Raw genomic sequence first — 25015 nt, forward strand, 5'->3', positions numbered from 1 at the left:
CAGCTTTACCGAGGCACCCACCACACAGCTCCGCCTAGGCACCCACCACACAGCTCCGCCGAGGCACCCACCACACAGCTCCGCTGAGGCACCCACCACACAGCTCCGCCGAGGCACCCACCACACAGCTCCGCCGAGGCACCCACCACACAGCTCCGCCGAGGCACCCACCACACAGCTCCGCCGATGCACCCACCACACAGCTCCGCCAAGGCACCCACCACACAGCTCAACCGATGCACCTACCATACAGCTCTACCGATGCACCCACCACACAGCTCCACCAATGGACCCACTAAGCTCCACTGATGCACCCACCACACAGCTCCACCGATGCACCCACCACACAGCTCCACCGATGCGCCCACCACCCAGCTCCACCGATGCACCCACCACACAGCTCCACCTACACAGCTCCACCGATGCACCCACCACCCAGCTCCACCGACACAGCTCCACCGATGCACCCACCACACAGATCCACTGATGAACCCACCTCACAGCTCCACCGATGCACCCACCACACAGCTCCACTAATGCACCCACTAAGCTCAACCGATGCACACACCACTCAGCGCCACCACAGCTTCACTCAGCGCCACCACAGCTTCACTCAGCGCCACCACAGCTTCACTCAGCGCCACCACAGCATCACTCAGCGCCACCACAGCATCACTCAGCGCCACCACAGCATCACTCAGCGCCACCACAGCATCACTCAGCGCCACCACAGCATCACTCAGCGCAACCACAGCATCACTCAGCGCAACCACAGCATCACTCAGCGCAACCACAGAATCACTCAGCGCAACCACAGCATCACTGGTTAAAATATGTTCTTTCAATGTTTCAAACTGTTTTCTAGCTTTCAAGCTTTATTACAAATCACAAAAAAAGTTAATATTTCACTTCTGTTCTTGGATTTTCGTCACAATAAAAAACACTGAACATAATCTTCACAAAAGTTATTTACAAAAGTTTAAGCTATTGCCATTACAAATCAAATAAACTATTTAAGTATTAATTATTTAAAAAAATTAAAAGCCATTATTTGTAATATCATTACATCTAAGTCACGTAAATACAAAACATGTTGCATTACAAATGCTATAGTTGTCACATTTGCGAAAGTTATAACTATTGGCATTGTAAATGACAAAGCTATTAATTTAGCTATTTTAAAAAATAACACATAAATAAAAAAAAATCATTTATAAGACCAATAGCTCAAACTTTCCTAATGCGAGCCCTATTGCATTTCCAATGCTTAAACTTTTTCTAATAAATTGTGCTGATGAATTTTATGTGTACTTAGTCACTCAGGGAGACAGGCTACTGTTTAATATTTGATTTCGAGGCCCCAGAAGGGAGGGAAACGCGACTAGGCACTCACCTGGACGGCCGCCATTTTGAGTGGGCCAAGGTGAGCTCTAGTCTTTTCTCCTCTCCAGACCTTCAAAAAGCGGGCTGCCGCGATCGCGCCAAAGGCAAGTCCGTCTGCGCCCGTTCGCGCCAGGGTAGCGCTCAGCGCCAGCCACGCTGCCCTTTTTGGTGAAGGTAGGGTGCCCTCTTCAGAGATGGCTCTTCGGCATTACTCCAGGGAAACCTTCCTCAATATAGGGGAACGTTGTGTCGACAGGAGCAATCTTGCCTTCGCAGACTCGGCTCTTCCTTTGAGCGATTTCCTGGGTAGAAGCCTTGTCTCTTGCGGACTCCTTAATGTGAGGTCTCTGCCAAAACACTGTGTGGAAATCCAATTGCTAATTGAATCACATCAGCTTGATGTTTTTTTTATGACTGAAACGTGGACTCGCCCTGACTGCGAGATTGAGCCTGGTTGGGCCTGTCCGCCAGACTGTAAAATCCTTCATCTCCCTAGACCCAGTGGAAGGGGGGGTGGGGTGGGGATTATTTATAGGGCCCCCTGGCTAGTCGGGACCATTGAGATGGACTCAGTTGTCGGTGTGGAACTACGGGGCCTGGCTATAAAGAATGCCCTGGGCCTTATCGCCACTGGGGTTATCTGCTATAGACCTCCTGGGGCTTTTACGGTTCCACAACCACAATCTCTGCTAACTACTTTTACGAACATGGCAGCCTCCCACAATAATCTGCTAATTTTAGGGGACTTTAATCTATGGCCAAACGGTCCCCTAGATGTAGGGTTCCGCAATCTTCTCAACTCGTGCGAGGATCTGAGCCTCGTTCAGCAGTGGTGGGTGCTACTCATAAGGACGGTCATTGCCTTGACCTTCTCTTCTCCGGCCCACATCTGCTGCATATGGGGAATACACTAACGTTGGTCTGGACCGATCATTTTTTAATCAAATTATATGTTAACGTCAATATTGGACGAACTAGACGGGTGCGTCCAACTACTGATGTTCTGTGCCGGGACTGGAAGGCCCTTGCACGACTGCGAGGGTCAGACTCGGTTGTCATGGTCAGAGATTGTTTCTCCCTGGACAAGCAGGTTGATGAAAACTTTGCCGCGTTGTGCCTTAGGATTACCACAACGCTTGATTCCCATGCCCCGTTAAAAACACTTAGATGCAAAAGCAGAGCCTCAGCCCCTTGGTTTAATAATACCTTGAAATCCACCAAACTAACTTGTAAACAGGCAGAGAGGAAATGGCTGCGGGGGTATAACGACTCAGACAGGCTGTTTTGGAAGCTTAAATTGGCGGAGTATAAAACCCTGACCCATAACACGAAAGCAGAGTATTTTTGCTCTACGATCTGTAACACTTCAAACAGCTCTAGGAGCACCTTTAATATCCTTAACAGCCTCACCAGCCCGGACTGATCCAGGAACTCGATACCCCCCTCGCAGGAACTCTGTGAGAACCTGGCCAAGTTCTTCAGGGAAAAAATCGAGGTCATTATCAATGATCTCAAAGCCCCCACCCTGTGCCCAGCTGCCCCCAGGTATTGATGGACCGGACCTCGTTCTGCAGGGACATTGGCCCTTGTCGACAGCCTGGGGAGCAATTATCAGGGTTTTCTCCCTTAGGGCAGGAGGACTTTAGGAGGCTGGCGTGGGACATTTCTTCCGGTTCACTTATGGACCTGGTCCCGCACAAGATTTGGAAGGAGTATGAGGTGGAATTATTCCCTGCTCTTTGCCTGTTCTGCAACCAGTCTCTGATCAGCGTCATTGTGCCCGCGCGCTGGAAACAAGCTCTGATATCCCCGCTGCTGAATAAACCTTCGCTGGACCCAGAGTGCTCGAAGAATTATAGACCAATCTCGTTGCTTCCTTTCCCTGCAAAGATTGTTGAACGTAGGGTCAGTTCTTTAATGTCTAAACATTTGGAGCAACACCAGCTGCTGGAGGATCTGCAATTCGGCTTTTGCCCTGCCGGCCATGGATGAGCTTCAAATGCGTGCAGACAGGGGTCAAGCAGCCGCCTTGATCCTGCTCGACCTGTCTGCCGCATTTGATACGGTAAACCATCAGATCCTCCTGCGCAGATTGCAGGAGGCCAGGGTGAGGGGCTCGGTGGTTCCGATCCTTTCTTGAGGACAGACAGCAGGCTGTGGCCCTCCCCCCTTTTCAATCTGCGTTTTTTCCAGTACCACATGGGGTTCCTCAGGGCTCGGCAATCAGCCCTATTCTGTTTAATCTTTATTTAAAACCGTTGGTCTCCCTGATTAATTCCTTTAAGATCAATACGATTAATTATGCGGATGACACCCAACTGATCCTCTCCTTTGAGGGGGAGGATTCAATATCGGTTGAGGTTTTCCATGAGTGTTTGAGGGATGTTGCTTTCTGGCTACAGGTTAACTCCCTGCAATTCATCGCAGGTAAAACTGAATTGCTCTTCTATGCGGGGAGCAAGATTTCACACACTCTTCCTGATAATCTCTGGCCCCCAGAAATTGCCACTGGGGTTTCTCCTGTTAAAACCATGCGTAACCTAGGTATTATGCTGGACAACAAGATGTCTATGGAGGCTCAGGTTGCAAAAACGGTATCCTCCTGCTTTGCCCTGATTAGATCCCTTTGCAAGATCATGCCACTTTTGCCTTCCTCTGCTTGGGCCCTGGGGGCCAGATGTACAATTCTGATAGACTCGACTATTGCAATGCACTTCTGCTCGAGTCTCCCAGTTTTTTGCTTGATAGGCTTGAAGAATTCAATCATCGGCTGCCAGAATGGCCTTGGGGTGGCCTAGAAGTACATTAGCATCCGCGGCCCTGGTCGAACTCCATTGGCTCCCCCTTAGGCAGGGAATACGTTTTAAGTCTCTCTGCCTTGTTTTTAAGGCCCTCCATGGGCTTGGACCCAGAATGCTGCAAGCTAAATTTGCATGGTATACCCCTGCCAGGGCACTGCGCTCCTAGTCAGCACGCCTGGTGAGAGTCCCTAGATTTAAAAAAAGTCAGGGTAGCTGCGGCCAAACTTTGGAACAGTCTACCTTGGGAGATTAGGCAACTGGATAAACTTCTCCCGTTCAGAAAATCAGTGAAGACTTGGCTGTTCCCTATGGTTTGAGTTGGCTGATTTACTGTTGTCCCTCCGTTCATGTCTTATGGAGCACCAGCGCCAGGATGCCTGCAAGGCGACAGTGCGCTTTATAAGTTTTATAAATAAATACATTTTATAAATAAATTATCTTTAATCCATTGCCCCATTTTTGGAAATGCACCAATGTGATGAACAATCCCCTGACGAAAGTGCAGCAAGATATCTGTGAAATGTATTAGTGACTGTATTTAGGTCCCTCCTAGCTCTCTCATCTTCTCTAATTCTCATCATGTCAATTCCAGTCATTAAAGTTTTTAGTTAACAGTAACATATGATTTGCTCCGGGGACTTAAAATAATTAATATCTGTATCATTAATCAGCTTCAGGATATCCCTGATATTTGAGGACCATGGAATACTGAAGGCAGGATGCAAGGCCCGATGAACTGCATTAGTTAGGTAGGATCTGAAAGAGACACGTTAGTGATAGATTCCTTACCTTAGAATATCCCCAGGAGTCAGAATGGATCTGGAAAGTTTTTCGTCAGCAGTGCCCCTGCGCGTCAGTAGGTGGCGTCATGCGGCTCTGCGTTCGTCGCTGGCGTCGTAAGCGCCGAGCTGACGTCAGTTATTTCTTTTTCCGTGCCAGCAAGTACAGATCCCGTTAGAGCACGTACCCTAGTCACTTTCTGACTAACTTTTTTGAGACTTTTGTCTATACTTCTTTTGAGTCCTTGACTCCTGGTGCCACATAGGGATGCCGGGGTTTAAATCCTACGGGGCCTGTCGCCGTACGATGTCGGTGGCCGACCCCCATGGCGTCTGTCTCTACTGTTTGGAGCGCAACCATGACTCCTGGTCATGTTCCGACTGCCTGGCTGAAGGCTTTGCGGGAGCAGTCCCGAAACCTGCTGGAAGCCAGGCAATCATCTCCACGCCGTTCGTGATCCAGTGGTTGCTCGAGGGGCCGACAGCAGAGCCATCCCCATCACACCTCGGGGTCTAAGTCTTCGCCCTCGGAAGCGGGTAAGAGACGTCACAAGAAAAAGTCATGACCTCCCCTCCGAGCCTGGATGTATGTCTCCTTCCGCAATCATGGAGGAGGGTGCTAAGTATACTATAGTGCTCCGTAGAGCAGCGGAGGCCCTTGACCTTGATCTGCCTACTGTCACTCACAAGACCAACCTCTTTACTGAGGTGCTTCAGCCGGCGGCAAGTTCTATGGAACCTCTGCTCCCGTTTAATGAGGCCTTGACGGATGTGTTGATGGGCACCACTTCGGAGAGCCTGGTCATTCAGGCTTCCACTTCCCAAAGTGCGTTCCCTACCGCCCCGCCGGATAAGGAATCAAAAAAGCCAGAGCAGTTTGGCAAGAGGTTATTTTCCTCTGCCAGCTTGGTGCTGCGGTCCGTCAACACTGCATGCCTTTTGGGCCACTACTCTCATGCTGTGTAGGACATAGTGGGGCAGACACTGCCCCAGTGTCCGGAAGAGGTTCGAGCTGTACTTTCCCAGGCTGTTGCAGAGGGAAAGGATGCAGCGAAGTTCGCCATTTCGTGTGGCCTGGACACCCCAGACTCTTTAGAGAGTGATCTCCACAACAGTGGCCCTGCGTCGTTCTGACTGGCTACAGTCCACTCGGTTTTCGTGGGATGTCCAGAGTTCCCTCATGGACATGCATTTTGATGGTACTCGCCTGTTTGACAATAAGGCAGTGAGCGTTTTAAGGACTCTCGGGCTACGGCCAAGTCCTTGGTTCTCTCCACCACACACCCAGCCATGTCTACCTTTCATTCCTTTCGTGGCTACGGAAGGGGCGCCCCTGCCCGCTCGTTCAGTCAGAAGCCTGCGCAGAACCAGACTCAGTGCGGCCGTGGAGGCCGCCGCGGCGGCGCAGGGGGCCAGCGGGCGGATCAGTCCACCTCTGCTCCAGCAGCATCTGCCTCAAAGTCTTCCTAGTCTGAGCTTTGGGGTGCACCCCACGCCAGGGTGGCAGGATTCGACAACACCCCTGCCCCCGACTGGCGTTCTGTCACTTGAGACAGGTGGGTGCTGCACCTCCTCCGGAGGGGTTACTCACTCCCCTTCGAATCTACCCCCTCAGCCATGCCACCTCAGTTCCACTGCATGTCGGGGGTTCACTTTGCGCTTCTCTAACAGGAAGTCATGGCCCTCTTGGCAAGGGGGCCATCGAGCGCGTTCCTGGGTCAGAAGTAGGACGTTGTTGTTGTTCCCACTACTTTCTGGTACCCAAAAAGGACAAAGAGGGCTTGCGCCCCATCTTGGACCTCAGGAATGTCAATTGCTTCCTCAGGATGGAGAAGTTCAAGCTGTTGACTCTGGCTCAGGCCTTGGCTACCCTCGACCCTGGAGACTGGATGGTAGTGTTGGACTTGCAGGATACATATTTTCACATCCACGTCCTGGAGGCCCACCGGCGTTACCTGCGGTTCACGGTAGGCCAGGAGCATTTTCAGTTTGCCGTGCTCCCCTTTGGCCTTACCAGCGCCCCTCGGGTGTTCACGAAAGTGATGGTGGTGGTTGCCGGTCAGGGGTGTCAGTCTTCCTCTACCTCGACAACTGGTTGTTGAAGGTGGGGTCGCCCCAGGCAGTTGTCACCCACCTTCAGACTGCGGCCGACCTCCTGCATTTTTTGGGGTTCTCCGACGTGCCGAAGTCTCACCTTGAGTCCCTCTCAGAAGCTCCCCTTCATCGGAGCGGTTCTGGATTCGATGCGGTTTCGGGTTTATCCTCCCGAGCGGCGAGTCCGGGATATTCAGGCTATGATTCTGATCTTACAGCCTCTATCCCGGGTTTCAGTCAGGATGACCCTCCGGCTCCTGGGACTGATGGCCTCCTGCATGCTGCTAGTGCAACATGCCAGATTGCATATGGGGGCTCTGCAGTGGGACCTGAAGTTCCAGTGGGCGCAGCATAAAGGCAACCTGTTCGATCATGTCCAGATCTCGGAGGGCACTGCACGACAATTGCAGTGGTGGCTCACGAATAGTGATTGGGTTAATGGCAGATCCCTCTCCCTTCCCCAACCAGAGCAGACCGTGGTGACGGATGCGTCCCTCCTGGGATGGGAATGCCACTAGGAAGCGGCAGAGATCAGAGGCCTCTGGTTTCTGGGGAGTCCCGGCTCCATATCAACCTTTTGGATATTCGGGCGATCCGACTCGCGCTGAAGGCATTCCTTCCCTCTGTCCGGGGAGGTGTAGTGCAGGTGTTCACGGACAACACCACTGCCATGTGGTATTGCAACAAACAGGGCGGTGTGGGGTCCTGGACCCTATGTCAGGAGGCTCTTTTCCTCTGGACATGGCTGAAACATCAAGGCATTACCTTGGTGGTCCAACACCTGGCAGGTTCTTTGACCGCCAGTGTGGACAAACTCAGCCGCCGGTGCTTGATGGATCACAAGTGGCTTCTCGGACGTGACGCAGGGTCTCTTTTAGCAGTGGGGAAAGCCTTAGTTGAATCTATTCGCCACCAAAGAGAACGTGCAATGTCATCAGTTCTGTGTGTTGGAATTTCCAAGGCTTCACTCGCTCGGCGACGCTTTTCGTCTCAAGTGAAGTTGCGGTCTATTGCTTTCCTTTCCGCCTATACCACTTCTGCCCAGAGTGCTGAAGAAGATTCGGTGAAACCGGGCTCAAGTCATCCTTGTGGCTCCGGATTGGGCACGAAGATACTGGTATCCCGAGCTACTTAGCATGGCGATTGATCCCCTGATCCTGCTGCCTCTTCGGGAGGTTCTTCTGTCGCAGCAGCAGGGGACGGTCCTCCACCCGAATCTGTACAGCCTCCACCTCCATGCGTGGAGTTTCACCGGCGACATTTGACCGCTTTCGATCTTCCTCCCGAAGTCTGTGATATCATTCTGGCAGCCAGGCGTCCCTCCACTAAGACAGTATACGCCTGCAGGTTGAAAAAATGTGTGGCATGGTGCACAGCAAAGGCTGTGGATACCCTTTCTGCCCCTCTTTCTGAGGTCCTTCTGATCCTTCTATCCTTGGCTCAGCAGGGCTCTGCTCTGAGCACTATCAAAGGTTATCTTTCGGCCATCTCCTCCTTTCTACGGCTTTCAGATCAGCCTTCTCTTTTTAAGTCCCCAGTTGTTAACAGTTTCCTGAAAGGCTTTACGCACACATTTCCTCCTGTGTCATTCATAATGCCTCAATGGGACTTAACCTTGTCTTGACATACCTGATGTGCTCTCCCTTCGAGCCCTTTGTAACTGTCCTTTGCGTCTTCTCCCTCTCAAGGCGGCTTTCCTGGTAGCTATCAGCTCTGCCAGAAGAGTGTGTGAGCTCCAGGCTCTTTCTTCCAAACCTCCTTTCCTTTTTAGTTCATCCGGACAAGGTGGTTTTAAGGACCCGTCCTTCTTTCTTGCTAAAGGTTGTCACGCCCTTCCACATCGGGCAGACCATCACTTTGCCCACCTTCTTTCCGCCTTAGCATCCATCGAAAGAGGAGGAGAGGCTCCACCGTCTAATCCCAAAACATGCGCTCTCATTCTATCTGAATCGCACACAACCGTTCCTGATGGATGACCAACTCTTTGTTGGCTACCTGGGCGCCAAAAAAGGTTGGGCCGTGCACAAACAAACCATCTCTCAGTGGGTTGCTCTGTGCATAAAAGCATGTTACTCGTTGGCCAAGAAGGAGCCTCCTGTGGGGCTGCGTGCCCATTCTACCAGGGCAACAGCAGCCACTACTGCCTTGGGACGTGTTGTTCCCTTGCAGGACATTTGTCAGGCAACGTGGGCTTCGCTGCACACGTTTACCAAGCAGTGTACTGCCTTGACAGTCAAGTCTGGAAAGACTGCTTCTTTGGCCGTTCTTTTCTCCGTGACTTTCTGGTGTGATCTTGTTCGCAGACCCACCAACGGGATTGGTATTGCTGGGGTATCTATTCTAAGGCAAGGAATCTATCTCTAACGTGTCTCCTTCGGATGCACAAGTTACTACTTGTGTAACAATATATCTGTAAGAGACATTAGTTAGTGATAGATTCCTTACCGCCCCACTCATCCTTCCTGTTCTGCGAACTGATTTTTTAGGGTTAAGGTTGTCCCTTTCAGGGCCCTAGTTTCATGGCACCAGTGGTCAGTTTCTTGCATGGCTCTCCGTTCCTGGCGCGGAAAGTCATGTATAGAACTGAGGTCCGCGCGCATGGGGGCGCCTAAGTAGTCTCTGTGATGTCATCTCGGCGCTTACGGTGCCAGCAACTGACGCGGAGCCGCACAACGCCACCTATTGATGCTCAAGGGTACTGCTGACAAAAAGCGTCCGGATCCAGTCTGACGCCTGAGGATATTCTAAGGTAAGGAATCTATCACTAACTAATGTGTCTTACAGATATATCGTTACACAAGTAGTAACTTGTGCTTTCAGCTTTTGAGCAAATTAGGATCCAGAAAAGATGAGTTTTCACATATAGGAGTCTTCTATAAAGGGAAGTCCTACCTCCTTGGGTATAATTGTATCTGGATTGAATGAGGTATTCGCCTTAAAAATGTTTTTTCGTGCTTTTGTATATTTGTGGTATTACCAAAAGCCCGGAGCCCATCCCTGTACATTGCCACTGAGTGACATTTTGTTCTATAGATCATCATTTCTCTTATTGACTCTGTGCAGATCTTGGTGGTAAATCTAAATATGGCTTCTGTAGTTCACATCAAATTATATTGACTTATTTGTTTTTGATTAGACCCCTCTGCCACATGAAGAAAATTGTAAAAAAATATGTGGATGTTTATACATGGGAAATTCAGATCCCCTTTATATAATGGAGACAACCCTTCAGTCGCTCCTTCCCACACGCCATTGTGTATGTTTTTACAGTTTACCTTCAGATCTCTATCCTCGTTGTACGAGGTGAAAAAATGTATAAGGCGTTGCAATCCATTAGATTTTTTTGGCAGTAAAACTACATCATATGCACATAATATTTGTACCTCATGTATTCCAATTCTCGGAGCATTGGAAATTAATTCTGTAATAACTAATCTGCCCCATTAATATAAAGAGAGAAAAGGAAGGGTGCAAAAACGCAACCCTGTCTAACCCTCCTCTTCACTCTGAGGCATGGTACAGTCCCCATTAGGTCCGTAACGTACCATAGAGCTTTACCCTTACTACTCCTGTCTAACGCTACAGACATTTCTTCCAGGTTAAAAGAAATGGGAATAAAAGGGGGGGCACATATTAAAAAGAGGAGTATGAGTATCAGAGGAGTTGAAAGTAGTGGTGAAGTGTTCAACCCAATCATGTGCAGAAATAGTGCTATCTAGGCTTAGGGCAGTATGTTCATTAAGGAAGGAGCTATTTATGGTTCTCCAGAAGAGGGACACCTGGCTCAGATTTTCCCATGGTTGTTCTTGTAGCTCCCTCTTCTTCAAGGCAAAGATTTTTTTTATCCCCAAGACTGCATCTTTGGATAGCTTTATCCCTAGGGTATGAATGAACGTTTGTCTTAACTACTTACAAGCTCTAGTGAATGCTATATCAAACCATCCTTGGATTTTCTTGAAGTGCCCCTCTTCTTCCCATGAATAAAAGATCTATTGATTTTGAAATTGTTTCATGAGCCCGAATAATCTGTTCAGGATTAGTGTTCTCATTCAAACAAGTCATAAAATCACAACTATTTCCATTCATTAGTGACATAATAAGAACTGAGGAATCCACACAAACCGTTTCAGTCTCACCCAGTTCGCCTTTTCACAACCACATTTGAGACTCGTAGCAGTTTGTTGTTCTTCTGCATATACATTGAAAGAGTTCAGAGCAAGGGATTATGGTCGCTCAGATACTGCTTTTCGATACTGAACTCCAAAGCCATTATGTGTAGATTATGTTATCAGAAAATAGTCAGTTGTGCTAATAGCACCCATTCCAATAAAGCTAGGAAGCAATATATCATTGCATGTACCTTGTGTGTTAGCCATTGAAAAATGATTATCTGATCATCATATTGTTCAGTTCCTTGTCCTATGCGTATAGCGATCAAGACCCTCTTCTTGCAAGTCCATTAGTGCACAAACCTCTTTGGGGGGCGGAGAACATTTGGTAGAGTTCAAATCCCCCATCCAGATTATAAAGGTTTCACTAAAGCTAGTCTTGAGGAAGGCGTTTAGATCATTCTCCTAATCAACATTTACCACTGAGTAGCTGTAATGATTGTTATTATTGTAATAATGTAAAAGTAAAACATCAATTTTGTCCTCTATAGAAAATGATACAAGCTGATAAGGCTACAAACCCACAAACACTTTTTTTTTTTCTTTGGAAGGAAAAGGACTGAGATTAAAATAAGACGACCACCCTTAACTCTGCCTGAAGAGGTAGAGATGGCAGTAGTGTTGTATGATAAAAAGCTTTCCACATCAGTCTCACTGGTCAGTCAGATTTCCTGAATACATATAATCTGTGTATTTGCAATGCAATTCTTCCATTCGATGCACTGCAACTTATTTGCTAAACCCACAATGTTCGCTAAGAATGGAACCATGACATGATCTAGAACGGGGGAAGCAATATAAGAGGCTGAGCCACTAATGGCACATTTCCAAATTATTCTCTACTGCGATGGGAGATGATGAGATTGACTTTAATATGCCGTGGAGTCATTCTACCTCCTCTAAAGTATCCAGAGGGGTAAACTTGTTGCTCATGAGTACTGAAGCGCCTAACGCATGTGGAAATGGTAACCAATAGCTCAAGTTTATAGAAATGGTCCATGGGAAGAGCATCGATTTTTCCCTCCTTTGATGAAGTCCATAGTGTTATTAAATGCTCACAGAGGGACCCTGACAACGCGAGGACAACCAAAGTTTATTACACTACAATCTCCCTTGCAGGTCTTACTTTTAAAAAAAAACATTTTTTAGAGTTTTATATAGCGCGAACTAGACCCGAGATATCTGGTTTCAAAGCCCTTTACAAGAGCACCAGATACATTACAAATTCTTTTTTTGTTAGGCTTGGGGAGATTCCAGAATCACAGGATTTTGAGCGTTGTTGCCGAGACTCAAACCCGGTTCCTCAGTTTCGAGGTTGACCGCTTTAGCCGTAAGACTTCATCCTCTCCCCATATCCTTGATATCCCAACCCACTTTACTCTCCTTACAGTCAAAATATATTTCTGGAAGTGTTTAACATTGCTATCCCTTTTCCACAATCAGTGGACCCCTTTGTTCTTAAGATCCTTCCAAGTTTTGTGTTGGTAAGACTTAATGAGGGAAGACCCTCCAACATTGACGTATGCGGTTGCCTTGGGTAGTAGGTGTAAAAGGTCTTGTAAGTCTAAGCCAATGTCCTTTCTTGAGTCAATATACTTTTTAAAGAAATGTTTCCCATCGCATTGATCGAGGTAGCAAAAAAGAAGGGCTTAATTATTTCCTGAGTAAGATGAAACCTCCCTTTTTCGGTCGAGGACCGGAAATGCTGGCTTGCCAGCATTTCCGGTAGGAGATCCGTATGATACTTAGTAGGGATCTGGAACCCGCCTCCCTCGGCCGTCTCACCTCAATTGGCTGGCTTCCTAAAAGGAGGCCAGCCATTGGAGGAGAGAGCTGTCCCTCCAAATAAGCTCCGTCTTTTTCGGATTCGGGGGCGTGATTTTTTGCATTCTTTAGCCCTGTGACGTCGTCTGTCACTCAGGGCGCAAAAAACACGCCCCCGAATCGGAAAATGGCGGCGCTTTTCTTTAGGCCATTTCTCGACAACAGCCGCCCCAAGAAGTCGCAGCCTCCTCCACCTGGCAGTCTCTGTGTGTACACATCGGCCCGTCTCGTTTTTTGTGGGCAGACAGGCATTGGGGGCACCACAGGGAGCCGCGGAGCGCACTCTGCAAAGCCGCCCTGCCGCTCTTATCTTGGAGAAGAAGCACGTCCCCAGCCGAAGCCCTGCCCGTGGCAGGGAGGAACCGCCGCCTCTCTGAACAGCCGGTGAGTGCCGTCTTCCCCCCCCCACCTTCCCTCTGCCCGCAGCTCTCCTTCGTCTCTCGTCGCACCCCCCCCCCCCCCGCCCCCCTTCGTCTGTAATATGAGTTGCTTTTGAAAATGATATTTTTGTTGCTTAGCGTGACCTGCTCCGTGAGAGTGTCTGTATTAAAACATTTTTATATATATTTTTTTTTTTTAGAACGCGCCACAATGCCCTTCATCTTTAACATGTCGGCTTTCGCATTTCTTTTTTTCTGCACTAGACAGCCAAACACTTTTTTTAATTACCTGCAGACATGTTCAAATTGTTTTGTCCCGCAACCCTTGACGGGAGCCTGGTGGCACTCAGAGCAGGCGGCATGTGAGGCGAGGGGGCACTGTGCAAACCACTGCTTCCAAGCAGACAGCCCGGCAGCCAACCCTCTACCTATTTCAGAAGCTGTTGTCTGTTTCATGGCAGCTATCTTTTCTTCCCTCCGCCACACCAAGTTGCTCACATTCAATTTAATTTGTTCCGCTCGCTGGGCGGGAACTCTTAAGAGCTCAGCCAGGGGCGCTCAGAGCAACCGGCAAGCGGGCAATGTTTGCAGAACCGCTGCTGAGTAAACAGCCCGGGGGCAACCCTCCTCCCACTTCAGAAGCTGTAGTGTTGTTGCAGCTCTTTGCTCCTCTGTCCCGCACTTAGTCGCTCACATTCTTCAGGGTTTACTGTGTAAGTCATCAATAGTTTACATTTTAGTATTTCGAATGTACTGTTAACATGACTGTCTGCCAAAATCCTTTATTAAGTTGTTCGCAGAATGATTTAATTGGGAGCCAATTAAGGGCAGATACTCGGTCTCGGGACCGCCCTCCCTCCCCGCGCCAATCGTGTTACTTTCCTGTTGCCATGTTGTTCCATCTAAACTCTGTTGTGCTACTTCACAACAAAGACGGTGCTGCAACTGCACAGATTATCTTCTCCACCTGCCAAGCTCTCAAAAAACCATTCCCTCTCAACACGTAAGTATTAGGAGCCGGTTGATAACAAAAATGAACCCAGTCGTGGAGCTTTGGTTAGCTACAAATAGCAATAGCGCTATACAAAAATGATCACTCGACTGCAAACGAAGGAAAAACAAAAGTAAAACAAATTGTCATTTACATCGTCAGTAGCTCTAAGTTTCACAAACGCGAGACCGATTGCATTGCAAAATGACAAAGTAAAAAGAAAAAAATCGCCACAGCGCTTATTTTTTTTGTTTATGCCATGTTGCACAGCAGCTCAATTGTGCAACATGTAAAAAAAAATGGTCAAATACATATCGCATAGGCGAAACCGATTGGCTTTACCAATGCTTGTTTATTTTTATTTCAGCACTCCATGAGCATGTACGTGTTTTCTTTTTCCTGCCCCTTCTATACTGCACTCATAGACCTCCATGTGCTTCCCTCTCTTCCACTTCAGCCAGACCTTGACCATTGCTTCGCCCCATCCTGACTTTTTATTGTTTTTGTTTAATTTCCAGCCCAGGTCACGGGAGACGGAGTCTCGCCCTATTATTTATTGTCTGAGCTCCTCCTCAAGTCCTTGCCTTTGAATACTTGCATTGTCTCGGTCTTCAGCCCAACAGGAAAAGCAGGACCTGCACCTGTGTCATACAGCTAAACAAGCTCGTGACAGACAGGCGGAAGTAACAAGCGCCAAAGCAGTGTCCTGATGCGCGAGGGATGGCATTCCAGACAGAGCCCTCGTGCGTTTTACTCGCTGTAACATTAAAGGAGCCCATAGAAAAGGGGATTGGGATATATAACACAAGCGCAGGGAGGCACATTTTCCGCATATTCACTGAGTGATGCCAAAATGCTTGCTGAGTTGGCGATTGTCTAGACTGCCGAGGGTTGATCCCCCTTTAACACGCCCTCTTTCTTCCCATTCCTGTATCTTTATGTCTCGTTTGCAAGTTCCCTTTCATTCCTGCATTTTTCTTTTGGCTCAGTTCTCCTATCTGTTTTCTATCCTTCGTCCTCCGTGTTTTGCTTCTCTCTCTCTTGCTCTGGGTACATACAGTCTGATGAGGAAAAATAAGAGACACCCAAAAAGTGTTCCCGTGCATCCACCTGCAACCGCCGGCACAAATTAAGCACGGATACTCAACTGGTACACGTGAGAAACAGGCTCAGGCCCGTGTTCTGTGGATCATGGAAGGGAAAGCGGGTTACCTATCTGGCCGCTATACTTTCCAGGAGGAAAACAAATAGTACAGAAGTGAAATGTTAGGCTTGTGCTAAATTGAAATTACGCGCTCCTAATACCAGTCATTTGGGGAATTTCGTGGTATGCTTGTTACATGGAGTTTCCAAAACGATGCCATTACGCCACGTCCTGTAATTACGCGCCATTCCGCGCAAAGTCAAAGTCAAAGTTTTTTTATTTGCTTTGGTACTCAACTGAGGACCACAAATTTAAAAACAGTTTACAAAATATAAGCATAATCAATATAGTTTTAGAAAAGATTTTAAAAATTATAGCAAACCCATTCGTCGGTCGAGGCGTTAATTCAGAGTAGGGAGTGCAGGGTGCAGAGCTGTGAGTGCAGGGTGCAGAGCTGTGAGTGCGCGCAGGTGCAGAGCTGTGAGTGTGTGCAGAGCTGTGAGTGTGTGCAGAGTGGTGTGTGCAGAGTGGTGTGTGCAGAGTGGTGTGTGCAGAGTGGTGTGTGCAGAGTGGTGTGTGCAGAGTGGTGTGTGCAGAGTGGTGTGTGCAGAGCTGTGAGTGCAGGTGCAGAGTGGTGTGTGCAGAGCTGTGAGTGCAGGTGCAGAGTGGTGTGTGCTGTTGAGTGCAGAGTTGTGAGCGCAGGTGCAGAGTGGTGTGTGCTGTTGAGTGCAGAGTTGTGAGCGCAGGTGCAGAGTGGTGTGTGCTGTTGAGTGCAGAGCTGTGAGCGCAGGTGCAGAGCGGTGAGTGCAGGTGCAGAGCGGTGAGTGCAGGTGCAGAGCGGTGAGTGCTGTTGAGTGCAGAGCTGTGAGTGCAGGTGCAGAGTGGTGTGTGCTGTTGAGTGCAGACAGAGCTGTGAGTGCAGGTGCAGAGTGCTGTGTATTGGCAATGTAAATGACAATGCCATTTATTTATGATTTAAAGAAAAAAAAAGAAATGTCATGAGCAATGCCAATAGCTCTACCTTTAATGATGCCGAGACCATTGCATTGTAAATGCTTGTTAAGCATCATGTTCTGCACAGGGTTAAGGATTGCTTATGGGCATTCGACTAGGAACATCTGATTTGAAACTACTCTCTATTGCTGAACCCTGTAATTTCTCCCTTTTAGCTTACATCGTTTTGAGGTGATATGGATATATAGTATTCCGGTATGCATTTAGAACACATGGGTTTCTATTGGGCTTTGGGATTAGAGCATCCGATAAAGTATCCAATAACAGGCTATCCAAACTATTCATGGATGTGAGTGAGTTTTTACTAACCTTATCAACTGTACGTTGGATGACTCCCAAGCTTTTTTTCTGAGTTCAGAGTCATTATTAATCAATCCCATGGCTCCAATAACATAGTTTATAATTGTATTTGAGACGGTACTTTCTGTACCATTATCTTTCTGCATGGATTTCCTTTGTTTCCAATAGGCGGTTATTTGGAGCCTGAGAGATTATTATTTGCAAGATGGTAGTACAAAGCAGGTGTTAGCGGGGTGGCCCATCCTCCGACAGACTCATGTTGGCCCGTCTTGGCCCGATCGTCGCCTGAAGAGACCCTGGGCACATCTTGCGATGTGAGAGAGTGTTTGTGATTTTAATAGCACCTCATCGTTGTCATGTGTGCCCTGTGAGAAATTGGGTTGTTGGTTGAGAGGTGTGTTGGCCCTTCTCAAGCATCAGCATCAGCCACAATCCTGGTCAAGGTGAACCACCTATATCACTAAATTAACCTCTGCTTATCACTCTGGTAGCTAGGCACAAAAGCAGTCATACTTCGCTTAGGGGGCCAATGTGTTGAGTATTTATGCAGCACTCAAACAGTAAAAACACAACACGAGAAAAATCCCACACCAATTTAGAAAAATGAAGTCACTCAAACTGGAGATGGTTTCCTTCTTGGAATTTTTTATATCTTTTTTTTTAGTTATTGCACATCTGAGTTTGCTGTCTGCTGCTAGGTTATGGTGCATCATAGCAACACATTTACTCGGGTAAGAACTGTTACCAGTACATGAAAGCAACATGCTTGTTATAAATACATGGTGTAGGCTGTGTATTATGGAGTGTAGTTAGGCATGTGCTTGTTTTTTTTTTTAGACAATTCTAGTACAGAAGTTTAGTTGATGTCCACTTGAATGTGGACCATGCACTCTCTCATGGCTGTAAGAAGTTGTGCGTTTTGCGGATGTGGTTGCACGGGTGAAGCTGCAAATCATGTGTGTGCGGATTGTAGTTTTAAGATGCAACATGCGGGTGCTGTTGAAGGTGATAGAATCGAAGATGGATCCCAATACCCTTCTTTGCTGATGTTAATTACCATTCTTGATTCAAGTTTGTGTGCTTCTTGTAGTTTAGCGAACTAAGCATTCACTGATACCTGCTGGTCATGTGTTTGAATCCCATCTGGGCCATTTCTGCTTTCGTATCTTCAAAGTTTGTTGATATTAGCACAAGAGACCTAGAAGCTAAGCCTGTTGTGGTGTACGCAATACACATGGTCCTAAAATTAGCTCTACACCTTCACCCTGAGTATGCTATTGTCATTGTAAATATGCTAATTCATACGTGTAAAACACATTGCTGCATTTTGACCCAAGCTGGTAACTCTCCAGCTCACCTGGTCAATCGAAAGGGGGTTATATTCCATTGTTGGATCTTTAAATTGTTGTGTATTTGTAAAGCGCACTATCACCCGCAAGTGTATCTTGGGGCTGAGTAGGTTTGTGTGTCTACCCTACCTAAGGAAGGTTGGTTTAATGAAAGCAAGATTTTCAGATTTTTGCAGAATTCGAGGAGAGGCGGCAGCTCTGGTGTGGTTGGGGAGGTGATTCCAAGTTTTAGGAGCGATGTAAGAGAACGCTTTTTCTCCTGATCTGGTACTGTGTATGCATGGGATGTTGGTGACTAGGAGTCTTGCGGAGCAGAGATGTCTGAATGATTGGTGGAAGAAGTAACTCTTCAGGAAGGTGGGGCTTGAGTTTTATAGTGCCTTGAATATGTGAGTTAGGAGTTTTAATTGAGCATGTTTGTGTATTGGAAGCTAGTGGGGACCACGGCACTTGGGTAGCGGCGTGCGCCTCATGTCAGTTCCAGGCCGTACGGGACCTCACAGCAATTAATTCAGCACCCACCACCAACTGTGGTGTACACTGACTGATTTATGTCACTTGCGTCGCTTGGTCCTGATGCTTCTGGCGTCTCAGATCGATAGTTTTTCGGCAGTTCTTGCCATCTGGGCAGGATTATATGCAGGATTTCTGTACCAGGCAGCCGGAGCCTCGCGTTAGGATGGTCATTCTGCTTGTGCGCCATCTAGCGCCCATTGTTTTATGATTTATTCTGGAGGATGATTCCATGTATTTCATTGCATGTTTTTATGATTTTTAAAGTGAAATCAAATACAGCTTATTTGACTGACTCTAATCTCCAATTTTCTTCAGATGAGGTGAATCGGGCAATATCTATGAGCAAGGGAGGAAAGACACCAGGGCCGGCAGGGTCTCAGTTGATCTGTTTAACTTATGGGATCCACTGATAATCCAGGTTATTAACACCAGCGTCTCGGCCCCCTTTTCCCTCAGCCTAGGGCAAGTCAACAATAGTGCCAATTTACAAAAAGGGGATCCCGGATGTTAGAGGCCCATCTCACTGTTGAATACCATTACAAAGGTAGTGGGACGTAAAGTCTTACAACGTTTGCATGTTTGGGCAGAAGACAATAAAGTCCTCTCTATCCTTCAATATGGCTTCTGCGAATGGCTGTCTACCGTAGAGCAAAGTCTGAACTTGCTAATTCTGGTAGGAAATTCTGGTAGCAAAAAGCAGCGTCTGTTTTTAGCCTTTGTGGACCTCCTCGCAGCTTTTGATACAGTAATACATGTGAAGCTGTGGGAGATCCTCGAGGAAAGGGGAGTGGACCCGCAAATCATTTACTTTATCCAATGTTTTTATATTGATGCACAGGCACGAGTTAGATTTGGTCTGAGGGACAATTGCACTGCCCCAGTCTCCCAAATGAAGGGGGTCAGGCAAGGATGTGTGCTGGCCCCCTTCCTTTTCAATCCTTACATTAACGGTCTGGGTGATGCACTGCTTAAAGATAATCAAAATTTCCCCCAGATAGCTGGGCGCCCCATACCTGACCTTCTTTACGTGGACGATGAAGTTTTATTGTTGCGCACACAAGTAGGTCTGCAAAGGGTCTTCGATAGTTTCTAAGGGTTTATGAGCAATCTTGGCCTGAGGGTAAATACTTCCAAGACCTTTATAATGCAGTGTGGTCGGGGCAGTCAGAGATGTAGGCACATTGTTGTATTTTACTTTAATCGATGGAATATTCATCATAAAAGTATACAGTTTATACAGTACATTAAAAAAATAAGAGTAGGGGCTCAACACTCGTATATATTCAACATCCTCATATACTACTCAGTTTAAATTATCTAAAATCAAGCTCAAAACTTGTTACATAAAAATCATAAGACACTTCATGCCATAGGGCTGTCCGTTGGTTAGGTTAAATGGGTGGAACGCTTGGCCCTCCTAGTGCGGGTCTGCCATGCACTACCCAAAAATGTACCTGACCTTTACGTGGACGATGCAGTTTTAATGTTGTGCACACAAGTAGATCTGCAAAGGGTCTTCGATAGTTTCTAAGGGTTTATGAGCAATCTTGGCCTGAGGGTAAATACTTCCAAGACCTTTATAATGCAGTGTGGTCGGGGCAGCCAGAGATGTAGGCACATGTATCTAGACGGACAGGAAATAGAGCCTACAAGGAGATTTTCTTACCTGGGAATACTCTTCGACCAGGATGATTCTTAGACCAAGACTATATTAGGCAAGAAATTCGTTTTTTCAAGAACTATTACTGCGCTCACTCATTTTAGTCAAAAGCTAGGCAGACGGCCCCCAGTGGAGTTCCTGCAGATGTACAAAGCGAAAAGCGTTACAATAGTTTTGTATGGGGCAGCGCTCTGGGGTTTTGCAGACACACATTCCATACAAGTAGTGTAAAATGCGCTTCTGAAGTTTTTATTGTCTGTTCCGAGCAGCTCTCCCACATACGCCTATCACGCCGAACTGGGCATAACCTATATCTCTGACCTAATAAAAGTGGAGCCCGTTTTACTACGGCACAAGATCTGGTCAAAAGTGGAGCCCTTAATAAATAGGGATATCCTAACAGATTGTTTAAGACTCGAAGGGGCTTTAAAAATCCCATGGTTAAGGTACGTTCGAGATTTTATGAAGGATCTTGGCCATCTGGAATACTTTACAGAACCAAATAGCATGTAATTTGTAAATGGAATGGACCTAAAGAAAGGGGCTACTATTGCTGGATTCGTTAAGGTTGTCTGCCGAGATTGTCAAGCCCAGTGTACAGCAAAATCAAATGATTTTAACTTGTTTTACCATCCAACCATACTTAACTGTTGTACCTGGAATTTATGACAGGTTTTTATTGACACGATTTAGATTTGAAATATTCCACAGAATTGTAAGTTTTCCAAAAATGCACGACTGGGACCGGGAACTGAATTTGTGCCCATGTGATAACGTTTCGGGTCAACCCACCATTCATGTAGTTTTATTCTGTAAATTTTATAGCGATTTAAGAAAGACATGGATTGTCCCAATTTAAAAAACTCTGGGGATCAGACCATGCCGCCTGACGTTTGTTTTACAATATCTAGATAACTAGAACTTCCCCTCGGTCTGGAGAATATCAATGTTTTAAAAAAAAAGTTGTTCCTCTAAGGAAAAGGCTTAGTATATCACTATGGGCGTTTCTTTGGTCTTCACATATGTAAGTCCCTTTTTAATGACTGTATGAACTAACAGCTGTTTTATATCTCGACTTATATCATGATCTCTTTTAAAAACAATTTTTATGTGATATCTGTATGTTTTTATCCGCTTTTATGATTGAATCACCAATCGAATAAAGCTATGAATGGATTGGACTGACTATTTGACTTTAAGTGAAAATGTTAAGAATGCATAGTATTTTTGACCACCTTTTAAAGGAGGTCAAAAATACGATATACATCAGAAAACATGCTTTCTTTTAAGATTAGAAACTGGCATACATTATTCATATTTCTTGGAGGAGAATAGATTCACAGAGGTTAATTTAAAATTACCAGTAGTTTTAAGTGCTCTTTTGTTAGTAGTCTGCGGCTGCTTCTTGAATACACTGAACCACTGCGAGTTGATCTGTGCTCCTTAACTTAGTCATCTTTAATAAAACAATTGCTTTCAGTGTACTTGCCTGTTCAGAGATGCACATTTCACCTAGCTGGACGGGAATGAATATTTAAGATCACAAATTGTGCACTGAAATTTGGATGAAATGCACCAATGCATATTCTTGTTTTTGTTCTGCCACTGGGCATAGCTTCTTTATCATCTTTTTGGTTGGATGTGCTGTATGTTTCCGCTTCTGTCATGGAGGAACTAATTTTTCATTTTTATTTTGGATTATTATTTTTTTTTTTGCTAATGCAAACAAACTTTGACAAAGCCTGTTAGCTCTGTGATCCCCTTTTAAAAGCAAGACTATTGGCTTTGCCAGTGCTTCTTTAAAAAACCAACCACATTTTTCATGTTCAGATTGTAATAGACACAGAACGTACTGTAGCCTGCGACGAACCGAGGAAGGTCCGCAGATGATCTACAACTCCCAAAAGTTGATTAGTGGTCCTTCACTTTTTCTTCACCTTGGACCTACTGTTGTATGTTATTGGTCTGAATTGTGCAAGTGTTGTCTACGGAGTGTAAGTAAGAATCAAAGAGCTCATTAAGTTAAGCCATTACTTATGAAGGTCTGCCTTGATGCCTTTTTACCAATGTTCTTGTTATGCATTGTTTTAATGCTTTTCTATTTTCAATCGATTACAGGCTATCTCCAGACTTTGTGAAGATAAATACAAAGACTTATCTAAAGTTGCTATGAGAAGATCGTTCAGTGCTGATAACTTAGTGGGCATTCGCCGCTCTAACGCCATCATCTCCTGAACAGAGGTCCGCAACTACAGGGGTAGCACTCTGATCTAACTAAAGAACACTGCCACCTCCTGCATCGCATCACACAACCAGCCAGCTGTCACGGTGTCTTCCAGCAAGAGAAGGGGGCAATGGAGAAAATAAGGAGACCTGGCCTACAGACTGCTGGTCCGAAGGAGCACGCTTTGTCGGGGCAAATAAAGAACCTGTATTACAGCCTCAATTTCTTGTCCTTAACGTTTCCAGAACTGCAAAATAATTTATTTTTAAAAAAATCTACGCTCTTTAATCTACCCCACGACCTCCTTCAGATGTTTGCTTACTGTGTAGGCATATAGATGTGAACTATGTGAGTTTTTAATACGTAATAGTTTTACATTTTAGGACCTAAAACACTAATCATGTGATTGTAGTTCTATTTTTCTTTCCTCTTCATCCCTTTTGTCTTTTCAGTTTTTATCTTTGTTTTAATTTATTTTTAATTTTACTGCATGCAATGAGTCTGTGCAGTTCTAACATTAAGGTATGAGGCTCGTCCGTATAGTAAGCCACGTTGAACCTGATAAAGTGTAAAATTGAAATACTTGATATTTTTTTTCCTTAAAAACAGTTGGGTGTGTTCTCGCCTGTCCTTTCAAAGACTACTAATAAAGCTGCTAAATGAAGCCGGTGCTCTAGTTGCAGTGTTGCACCGGATTCCGAAGGGCACTAGATGAAAATGTTTCTCCATGATGGATTTTGATTAATGGGAAAGAGTGGCTAGAAATTTGATTGCTAGTATTGCTTCTTGATTGTGCATTTTCCTATAGGGTCCATTTGGTATTTCTGAAGGGATACAATGGTGCTGCTCGTGCTACTGCTTTGAGAGAGCTGCACCCTGTATGCTGTATAAGGCGCTCTCAAGTGAACGGTTACTGCGACTCTCAGCGACACATGGTTGTGTCATTCTTGTGATGAACATGGCTGAGTTTTTATAATGCCTCCCTGCAATACCCTGCCAGAAACTGCAATGTAATGTTCCACGCATCCAATCTTGAATGGTTACCTGATCTGTTTGTTAAGGTTTCATAGTGCAGTGCATTCCGAATATTCGAGACTTTCCTTGATACATAATTATGTTTGTTTGAAGATGGAATTCTGCACCAGAGAATAGAGCTCATACATGAGTAAACTGGCAGAAGATTTACGTCAGTGACGTCCAGTATGTTTTTTTAGCAGTGGAAGAAGGCATCATGCCTTTTAAATTTCTAGTGAAAGCGAGTTTGAATCTTACTTAATGGCAGGTATTTTCCTGCATGAGTCTCTAAAGAAAGACCCTTTACCTCAGCTATCATTGGTCCTAATGCGACAGATGCCTGTACCCAAGGGGTTTGATGTGACACGGGAGGAGGATGGACAGGGGTACATTCTAAAACGATGCTTTCCGACTAATGGTCCTTCAAATGAAACCAGTCATGGAAAATGTGATTTAATCAATCAGCTAAAACTGTTCAAACCCAGAAGTGTGAGCTGCTGTTTATCTCGTATTGCCTTATATTTAGTATTAACAAAAGCTACGTTTATGTTACTCGTTAAAACACCTTTGTTCAGAGGCATGCTGCTAAGATAAGTCCTTGTTTGTGATGTGTAGAGGCTTAAATGACATCCAGACAACTACAGGCAGACCCTCTTTTACTTGGAAGTAGTGTTCTGGATTTCCCATTCGATTTGGTGCATTGCAATGTTTCTTAACTAAAGCTCTGCCTGTTTTACAACTGACGTACCTCCATCCTCTACACAACATTAACATGTGCATCCTTTAAAGCATCCCCCTTGACTAAAGTGATCGACAGCACAGCATAAACATTACTAATTGGCGCCAAATATTACAAATGCCTTTTTGAATATGAATGCTGTTAATCCTTCATGTCAACCCCGAAAGTCTCAAACGTGGTGTTGGATCAAATAATTTGTCTTTTGGAAGCCCTCTTCTTTTGTTGATCACTTTCTTTCCAGCTATTTTACATATAAGAACTGTGTATGTCAAGTACGGAAGCCTCACGACTCCTAATCTGTGGAGCCTTCAGTAACCGTTCTTGGATAACTTAAACAATGTAACGGGCATCGGGTTGTTTTCCTGTCATGTTTATATTAAAAGAAAAGCTAATAATAAACTCTATTTTAATTAAAGGGATATGTGTTTTTGTCCATTATTAACCATTTTCTCCTCTTTAGAAAGTTAACTTCTATCCGGGCATGGCATGAGAAAAATCTCGGAGCACGTTTTACATGAATGCATTTACTTTACTAAAAAAATCTTTGGACAGAGAACATGCCCATAGGACTGGTCTTTTTGCCACTTCAAATAAATTAAGCGGGAAATGATGCTCAGATATACATATGCGTTCT

General features: G+C 45.9%; 1 protein-coding gene across 1 annotated transcript in view; it reads left to right on the forward strand.

The window, feature by feature from the left end:
* Positions 1-24796, forward strand: part of CCNYL1 (cyclin Y like 1) — a 409830-nt gene extending 385034 nt beyond the window's left edge. The window contains exon 10 of the mRNA XM_086955331.1: positions 22523-24796. Within this exon, the coding sequence (XP_086811457.1) occupies positions 22523-22639 (117 nt within the window). The 3' untranslated portion in view covers positions 22640-24796. The remainder of the gene's footprint in view (positions 1-22522) is intronic.
* Positions 24797-25015: the final 219 nt, after the last annotated feature.

This window comes from Lissotriton vulgaris, chromosome 2_1 (assembly GCF_964263255.1).
Source record: "Lissotriton vulgaris chromosome 2_1, aLisVul1.2, whole genome shotgun sequence".
Taxonomy (NCBI): Eukaryota; Metazoa; Chordata; class Amphibia; order Caudata; family Salamandridae; genus Lissotriton; species Lissotriton vulgaris.